The sequence below is a fragment of the Macrobrachium rosenbergii genome, chromosome 54 (assembly GCF_040412425.1).
Source record: "Macrobrachium rosenbergii isolate ZJJX-2024 chromosome 54, ASM4041242v1, whole genome shotgun sequence".
NCBI lineage: Eukaryota > Metazoa > Arthropoda > Malacostraca > Decapoda > Palaemonidae > Macrobrachium > Macrobrachium rosenbergii.
Genome location: NC_089794.1, coordinates 10,025,558 through 10,034,949, shown reverse-complemented (window position 1 = coordinate 10,034,949; position 9,392 = coordinate 10,025,558). Strand labels below are relative to the sequence as shown.

Genomic DNA, 9,392 nt, shown 5'->3' with positions numbered 1-9,392 from the left:
AAATTAAAAGATATTTTCATAAACCACAAGCCTTTAAAACCTCAAAACAGGGCCACCATCACGTTGTCTCCTAAAATTTCAGTCATAGTTTTCACATGAAGAGTTTTCATTAGTATACCTGGTGCAGTGAAAGATGGTACATGGGGCACCACACCATCAAGAAGCACAAACCCGCTCCTCAACCTCGAATGAGAGGCAAAACGAAAAACATAACAAAAACACAATGAAAATATGGTTAAATCTTCATGTAAGCTCGAATTATATAGGAAAGCCAATATCCATGAATAGCTGGTCCACTGGTAAAGTGAATAGTGTCGTGCCGAGGCACTCAGGTGTCGCGGGTTCGCGTCTACCCCAGGGCGATGAAAAATCACTGGCTAAGAATCATGATCAGTTACTGCTGTAGTGTGGGGTCTGCCGTGGGAGGTTGAAATCAACATTCTTCGGAAGCCTCAATTTCAAATCAATGGCCCCTCGTGCTTGTTCCATGTGAATAGGTTTCATCTACTGAAATATAACAATAATATTGATATTAATAATAATACTCCCCTTGCAATTCTAATTTGCCCTAAATACAGTCTGAGATGCGTAGCCTGTTGCCGGATTATGGAGAGTCTTTTCATGAAAGAGATGTTCCTTCACACACCGGGATAATGGACTCGGCGAGCGTGCAAGGAGCATCTGACGCAAAATAAGACGGAAGGTAATTTTCTCGAGAATTATGACGACAGTTACAAAATAAACCGAGTAATTTCTTCTCCTTCCATTTACTTACGTGTCGACAGCGTGACACGTACGGGGAGTTTGCAGATGATGAATGAGGAGGACTGAGTGAGTTTTTATTTATTTATATTGGTTTGCCCTACTGCAAATGTTCAGCATGACTGAATATCATAGCCTCTCGATTTCGTCATTGCACCGAAAGGATCTGCTTGAAAAGTTTAACAAAATATATTTGGCATCACTCTAGTGATTTTAGATTGTCCAGTTATGTATATTAAAAGAATTTAAATTAATGGATACATAATGGATATATGCTGTGATACAGAGAAAGAAATACCCTTGATTTACATAATTTAGATATTTACCTTACACACTTTTCTGAGAGAAGCTTGTCATTAGAAAATTACCTCAAATTAATCATAGCATCTCATCATCGTAGAGGAAGTAGCTAATATCTTATGAAAGTCAGAATTAATCATTATCTTCTCTGAGAAGGCGGCCATTTATAGAGCCTTTTTATTTTTTAGCTTTGTGTGTGTGTGTGTGTGTGCGTGTGTGTGTGTGAGTGAGTGTGTATTAGAGGAGGGTGACTTGGGACGAGGAAAGTGGATGTTCCAAGTATAGAATCTCGTTGGTTGTATCGGGTGTTCATTAAAGATTATGGATTGTTACAATTTCCAAGAAACAAGTAAAAGAAGGAATTAATTAGAATGAAGATTCCCTCCTTTATAACAAGACGGCATCTGGTTAACTGGTTATCAGTGTGGAAATGGAGAAGCAATTTTTTTATTTTTTATTTAATAATCTCAGGAAATGAGTCCTTTTCCTTTACCCAAGAAAAGAATGATTGCGTATATTGCATTTTACGTAAAACTTAAGACAAAAATTTAAATAAATTATAATTGCTATTTTTTAAAAATATATCACGGGAATAACTTACAGCAGAGGAGCATTACGAGTAGTGGCCTAAATTCGTATGTTTGAGTGACTTCCTGAATGATTGTAAGATTTCTGGCATCATTATAAATTATCATAACAGCTTTTATCCTATCCAAACTATATATATTTTCATGATTTTCCCTGGTTTTCTAGATTTGTAGAACACTTTAACAGGTCAGCAACGGAATTTTACTCACTTGGCCTTGATAATTTGACTTTACGGTCCAGGGAATCATAAAAAGAAAAGAAAAAAGGAATGTTTCACATGAGCTTAGGGCTCTATTACATGAGGGAATGTTATGTAAGCACTGGGGTTAACTAAAGTAATTGTATTTACAATAAAAGGATAAAAAAAATGGAAGAGTAAATAATATTGCAAAGCCTGGAAGTCTTCTTACTGGAGACTTGAAAGGTCGCAAGGCACAGCCCCAGAAGAGTCCACGGTAAATGGGTCCCTCTGCAAGAGAGATTTAAGGATTACACGCCAGTAAGGGAAAATATAAAACATACAGATGGATCGAGACTGCACTGAGGGTGCCAAGGTCTAGAGGAATGAATGCATACTCAACACTGGAACACAAAACACTTGAAATAGCACTGGGTAAAATGGCACAATGGATGCAGAGATATACTGGCACTCAATAAACACTTTTAAGGGCAAAATGTCGTGACTGAGAAGCCTTCACTTGTACTTTACAGTGAGGGGGCGGGTCTCTGGCGAAGAATGGCAAAGGGAGATCGCACTCGTGGCACTATACACTAGTTCACATTGAATGTCCGTTCATTTGGTGATGAAGGAACTGGATCCGAGTCATGAGGGTCAGGTGGTGATGGTGGGGGGTGGGGGGGGGAGCCTCTCAGCGTCTCATAGTGATATCCGGCGCGTGTCTGGCTAACTGCAAAGATCTTCCTGTCCTGGCTCCTTTTAAGACATCTGCTGATGGTAGGGGCCCCAATGTCAGGCCCGTATGGTGACTGTGCCCAAGATGTGTCATCTTCCAGGTGTCTTGACCATCTGCTTGCATCTCTCCAGGTGTCCTGTGGAAAGACAATTCAGTGCGATCACTCTCCCTCATAATATGGTTGTTTTAAGCAGTTTAGTTCATTTAAGCTGCTTAAGGGAGTGGCACTCAACCTCTTATCCTTGCCCCTTTTGACCGTGCTATCCAAATGTCTGTCCCAGGTAAAGGGAAGGGACAGATCAGAATACTGATAAGTTTTATGTGTTGGTATCTGGGTCAACCTGGGTCGGCTATGCAGCGACAATCCCACTCTCAACATTCTAAAGGGCCAGCTTTTAGCGACTTCTTGTTAATTATAATAGCTCCCCATGGAAGATAACATACGCATCTTCATTCGGGTGCGAATGTTGATGATCAAGAAGTCGGAAAAGATGCTTTACGTTATGTTACTAGGATACTCCTTCCAACACAAACTGATATTACTTTGTAATGATCTTTAATTATAATTTGTTCATTTAAGTCTCTGCAGCACTCAAAGTATATGATATCTCACTGAGGAATGAACTGAACAATTTGTGTTAGTCGCAGAGTGCATTGTGGCTTACAAAACAAGGCAATTTCCATTACGTGAAGGTGTTTGTAAGTCACTAAATACCCTAATTTGACTGATGCTTTAACTGCCAGGAATTTGATAATCACAACAGCTAAACTTGACAGAATATAAGTTACTGAAGACTATGAGGCAGGGCAGCTAAGAATATAGGAAGTTGCTGTAAAATACTAACACAACGTACGTGTTACCGTTAAGATAAAAGTCTAAAAATAATCATACACTTAATGCTAAACAGTGATTAGAGGCATGCAGTTAGTTTGCCTTGAGGAGGCAGTCTAAATGATAATAAAGCATTGGTTTTAAATGATATCCCCCTTACTAGAAATTTTAATGGCAATACTCAATTCATATTTTCAATCAACGGACAATAATGGTCTACAAACTCAATGCGTAGCTAATAGCTCAAAAAAAAAAAAAAAAAAATCGCTAGTTTGACAGTTGACAGTTTACAGCGGGTATTTGACAGCTGGGTGAGCGAGTGAGGCAAAGAGATTATTCACAAGTTCTAATTCGCCAACTTTAAACGACGCCAATTTTAGACAGGGGTTCATGTACTATAGGGTTACCATTTTCTGCTATTTGTATTTCGCCATTTTTTATGATTTTACTGGCTTTTGATGGCGCCAATTTACGCTTTTGATTTTCTGTTAATCAAGGCGAAATTTTAATGGTATTCATTTAATGTACGAATGAACAAAGCAAACAAAAAAAAAAAGGTGGGGGAGGAATGAAGTTACAATTATTACAAGAGAAAAAAATTAAAACAAGCAAAGGGGGTGGGACACCGCTTTCTGGATAGCAGGCCACGATCCTTGTATTACAAAAGGTGGTACTATAAACCCAAGGGCGCGAGTCTAAGACTCGAGGTTATTACAAAAATCAAAAGAGAATAAATGACATATTCAGAATAGCCAGAATTATACACCGTAGCCTGTGGAAGACAGGTAAGGCCATTTCTTAGCCCAAGGGACCGCAAAGGTAACCAGAGGGTGCGACTCCTCTGGAAGGATCAGTTGCCAGCATCTACGCTCATGGCACTGTGCCATTTTTGCACTCGTAACAGTAATAACAGATGGTAATGGCATATCATATTTAAATGCCTCCTGCTGCGGTAGGCAATGAAGGGGAGTCGTAAGACTTATGCAGGTGGCCTAACTACCAATGGCACTCTGCATTTGCAGAGGTGATTAAGTAAAATGGGGGCCTAGGCAAGGCATGAGCTTGCGTGGGCTTGTTGGGTGTTCCCATGTGTGGAGCAAAAGTAAGTAGTAATCACAGGGAGGAAAGAAATGCTATAGGAAGGAATAAGGAAGAGCGTTACAAAAGGGAATAATGAAAATAGTGGAGGACCTTGACATCCTCTTTCTGGATAGAGGTGCTAAGATCTTCGGAGGATGAAGGGGTGGCACTGTGCCAAGTTGGCGCAGGTGCCAGGAGAGCTCGGAGGCTCTCTTCAATCTACCTGGAATTATCCACTCCCTTGGTATTTCCTCCATGGACCTCTCCTATATTGGTGGCTGTTCTTGGCAGGGGAATCGGGGGACCTGTGCTTGGAGGCGGTATGTGAGTACCACCTGCATTGGCTTTCTTGACAGCTGACCCAGGGACCTTCTTTGCTAGTTCTACCATGATCCGTCCCAGCTCTTGAAGTTCATTGGCCAAGTGAGAGATAGCAGAATCCTGACTTGCAACTAGTTCTTCGCTGGGTGAGCGGGTTCCGTTCTCAGCTACCACTCTGATGGTCGCGAGTTCGAATCTCCGACCGGCCAGTGAAGAACAAGAGAAATTTGTTTCTGGTGAGAAATTCATTTCTCGCTATAATGGTTCGGAGCTAGGTCCGTTGCTTAACCAGGTGGTTCTTAGCCACGTCCTTCAGGCCAGCCCTAGGAGAGCTGTTAATCAGCTCAGTGAGGTTAAACTAAGATATACTTAACTTAACTGACTTGCAACTGGTCTGGGGACTGAGACAGAGGGGGGGGGTAGGGGCGGTGATAGTCTCGCAAGTAGCAATGACCAGCTCAGGCACGGGTTGCAAGGCCGCACCTTTAGGTGAACTTCCACTGTGGTCGGGAGGAACCATCTCTCTTACCAATGCTGGTAACGGGGCCAGGCTGGGAGAAGAGAGGGGCTCCTGAGTTGGATCCCTTGAATGGAGATTGGGGGCGTGCTCTGGCGCTGGCACTAAGGCAGGGTCAGGCACAGTGTGCTCGTCGGTCAGGACGGACGGAGCTTGGCACTGCTCGGTGCATGCAAGGGGCACTGGCAGGGATTTGGAATGGTATTTAGCATCTCCTGGAGGGAGATCTGATTGGGGCCCTGGCACTGGAATGGGATCGGGAATCGATCGAGGGGGCCACTGTACATCGTACTCAGGTGTCACTGGTAGGAACCTCACGTCCTTATGGTCCCAGGGGGACGCCAGTACTGACTGGGGGAAAGGGGGTGGAGGATTACTCGTGCCTGAGGAGTGAATTGGGGAATGTGGACCCCTGGATTGTCGTGACTTAGGTGGGGACTGAAAGTCCTGTCCCAGGAGGATGTCAGAGCCTCCGGGAAGATAGCTTGCTATTGCAAGATTGCAAATTTTAGATTGATGAGGTCTTGTGACTCTCAGTTTTTTTTCTGTCGATGATTGCTCCATAGGCAACTCTGTCCCTTCGTATGAGGGAGATTTGCAAACCAGAATCATCGAATGCCTTGACTCGGCGCGAGGGGTAGCTGCCCTGGGGAGGGGCCGCATATATGGGACCTTCAGCAGGAGGGCCCAAGGCCTCGGAATTCGTGATGGCCAAGGCGATGGCAGGACTATTTGATTTATTATTTTTAGGGCATTTCACCCATGAGGGAGAGTGGCCATACACCTTGCATGCCGTGCAATAGCATTGGCTAGAATCTTTTTGCACTGCCCCTGTGGAGGGCGCAGGCAAGTTATTTGGTGGGTTTCCGGGAAAGGATTTAAGAGGCTGTTTGCTTGTTTCGGCATTGCTCGGTGGAATGCCCGACATTCCTACAGAACCCACACACAACAGGTTTCTGCAAGTGCCGATTCCTCGGTGGAGGGGCGCCGGCGAGGAAGGAGGGGGGATAGATCTTCCGCCCCATTGATCTCTCCTGAGGGTGGTGAGTCTCCCACATAGCAGCTATGCGGCAACACTCTGTCAGTGTTGCAGGGACCTTTTCTACTACGTGCGTGGCCAAAGCGGGAAGGGCTTAGCGCAGGAAATGTTCTAACTTAAACTTCTCGAGTACCTCGGCTGTGCTGGTGGCCCCTTCAGACTCGAGCCATTTCACTAGCGCCCGCTCCGAGTGGTATGCCCAGTCTGACCACTTCTGGCCTATGTCTCTTGTGTGCCCTCTCCATCGTCTCCTCCAGTGCTCGGGGTGATCTCGTATGCCTTGGTGACAGCTTGGCATATGACCTCCCAATCTCCCCGGTCCTCCACCGGGAGGGCGTGATAGGCAATCAGTGACTTCCCTCCGAGGAATTTGGTAAGAGCAAGGGAAAGTTCAGCGGAGAGAGGGCGCAGCAATCTAGGACCTTTTTGGCCCGCTCGAGCCATACTTCGGGCTCTGCCTCAGTTCACTTCGGCATAAACGAATGTGCCTGGCTGAGGGCGCTCATCCCAGCAGCAGGAGCGGGGGGAGAGGCACTCCTTTGGGCCAACACTTGGAGTTCATGAGCACGCTGTTGTTCTCGTTCCTCTCTCTCTCCTCTCTCTCTCTCTCTCTCTCTCTCTCTCTCTCTCTCTCTCTCTCTCTTGCTTCTCTATCTCCTCTCTTTGCTCCTGCGCTATTCTTTCTGCCTTCTCTCTCTTCTCCTGGGTGATTCTCTCTTTCTCCTTCTCTTGCCTCTCTATCTCCTCTCTCTTCTCCTGGGTGATTCTCTCTTTCTCCTTCTCTTGCCTCTCTATCTCCTCTCTCTTCTCTTGGGCAATTCTCTCTTTCTCCCTTTCTTTTCTTTCTATCTCCCTCTCCGCTTTTGCAGCATCTAGGTTCCCTGGACCCAGTCCCATAATTATTGGCCCGACATTCCCAGGTCTTTTCCTGCCTGCATGTAGAACTTAAAGTCCTCATTGTGTTGGGCTCTTGGAGTCAACATTTTGACATATTTAGTTGGTAGGGCCCTCTAAAGTTAAATGAATTTGGATTGAGAAATCAATGGGATTGGGAACCGATTTTGGTGGGGGCAACCAGGCGATTGGAATTATTTTACCTTAATAAGACATGGGGGTGGCCTGAATGGCTAAAATGAAGAAATATACTTTATCTCTCACACGGCCTCGGCCGGTTATTGCGGGGATAGTAGGTTTGTCGTCTCGTAAGACTTAGAATTAATTTCATCACAGAGGACGTGGAATTTGTTTCATCACGTAGGACGTTAATTGGTGGAACGTGGAATTTGAGGCGTCACGTAGGTCGAGTGTCATGGAGGATGTGGAATTTGTGGACATCACGGAGGACATAGAATTTGATGACATCATAGAGGACGTGGAATTTGTGGACATCACGGAGGACGTGGGATTTGTGGATGTCACGGAGGACGTGGAATTTGAGGACGTCATGGACGATGTGGAATTTGAGGATGTTACGGAGGACGTGGACTTTGTGGACGTCACGGAGGACGTGGAATTTGAGGACGTTAAGGAGGACGTGGAATTTGAGGATGTCACGGAGGACGTGGAATTTGAGGACGTCACGGACGATGTGGAATTTGAGGACGTCACGGAGGACGTGTTTGAGGATGTCACGGAGGATGTGGAATTTGAGGACGTCACAGAGGACGTGGAATTTGTGGACGTCACGGAGGACATGGAATTCGTGGACGTCATGGAGGACGTGGAATTGGAGGACGTCACGGAGGACATGGAATTTGAGGACGTCACAGAGGACTTGGAATTTCTGGGGACTTGGAAATTGGATTCGTCCTTTGTAGGACTTGGAAATTTGTCTTGTAAATTTGAATTTGGTTTGTCCTTAGGACTTGGAAATTGGATTCGTCCCGTAGGACATGGAAATTCCGTCTTGTAGGACATGGAAATTGGATTTGTCATGTAGGACTTGGAAACTGGATTCGTCTCTTAGGGCTTGGAAATTGGGTTCATCCCGTAGGACTTATTCGTCTCGTAGGACGTGGAATTTGGATAAAAAAAAAATTTGCTGAGAGTGGCCCGAGTGTGGACAAAGTTATGGGGCAAACTACTCGGGCAATGAATGAAGATTTGGGTAGGCATGCAGGGAGGGGAAGGGGTGGGGTGAAGGTCGTCTGACTCTAGACTGGTGCGGGTTATTTTTAGACACTGGTTGAATGAACCCTTTTGTTTACAAAACACTGTCTGGGCTTTCCTGACTGCGGGGAAATTCCTGGGATGGGCGGATAATGGTGAAATAACCCTGTAATTTTGCCCAGAAGCAGAGTTCATATTTAGCTTTCCTAGCACTTGAACTTAGTTTTAGATAACCTGAGAGAGAGTATTTCAGCAATGCAAACTGATTTCATCTTGTCCCACGTGGGAGTACGTCTGCGCCTAAATAATATTTGCGATTCCGAAATGCGAAGTGAAAAATTTTGCACTGAGGAATTTTTTCGCACTATTGCTCGAAAATAAAATGGTTAGCACTCGTTGTTTCCTAAATACCCATCATAAAAGGCATGCTGTAACAAAATCTAACATGGTGGTTCTTTTCTATCAGTTGTTACATGCGTCCCTATTTCCCTGATTTCCTAGGGTCAGTCACGTTTGTAAAAAATTTTCTGTTCTAAGGTAAGCACATTACTTTGTGGAAATTCTTGGTTTGTGAGTGTGGTATCAGGTTTGGAATTGTCTCCCAGCTTAGCTTTGCTCATCACTGATTTGGTGAGTTGCAAACGCAACAAAGCAACAATAGCAGGGGGGGGATTGCAACCGCAAAACGAGACTTATAGGAAGGCTACCATTTTTATGATTTTCCCTGGTTTTCTGGATTTGTGGAACACCTTAACAGGTTAGCAACGGAATTTTACTCACTTGGCCTTGAAAATCTGACTTTGCGGTCCAGGGAATCATAAAAAGAAAAGAAAAAAGGCATGTTTCATATGAGCTTAGGCCTATACTTCATGAGGGAATGTTATGTAAACACTGGGGTTAACTAAAGTAATTGTATTTACAATAAAAGGA

At 44.6% G+C, this 9,392-nt stretch overlaps 1 protein-coding gene across 1 annotated transcript; it reads left to right on the top strand.

Annotated features, from left to right (window-relative positions):
• The first annotated feature begins 7,662 nt into the window (after nucleotides 1-7,662).
• Nucleotides 7,663-8,265, top strand: LOC136834570 (cerebellar degeneration-related antigen 1-like). The gene has a single exon (XM_067097150.1). The coding sequence runs from the start codon at nucleotides 7,663-7,665 to the stop codon at nucleotides 8,263-8,265; it is 603 nt and encodes a 200-aa protein (XP_066953251.1).
• Nucleotides 8,266-9,392: the final 1,127 nt, after the last annotated feature.

Coding starts and splice junctions, on each gene's coding strand:
- LOC136834570 (XM_067097150.1), top strand. CDS start 7,663: ATGGAGGATGTGGAATTTGTGGACATCACGGAGGACATAGAATTTGAT.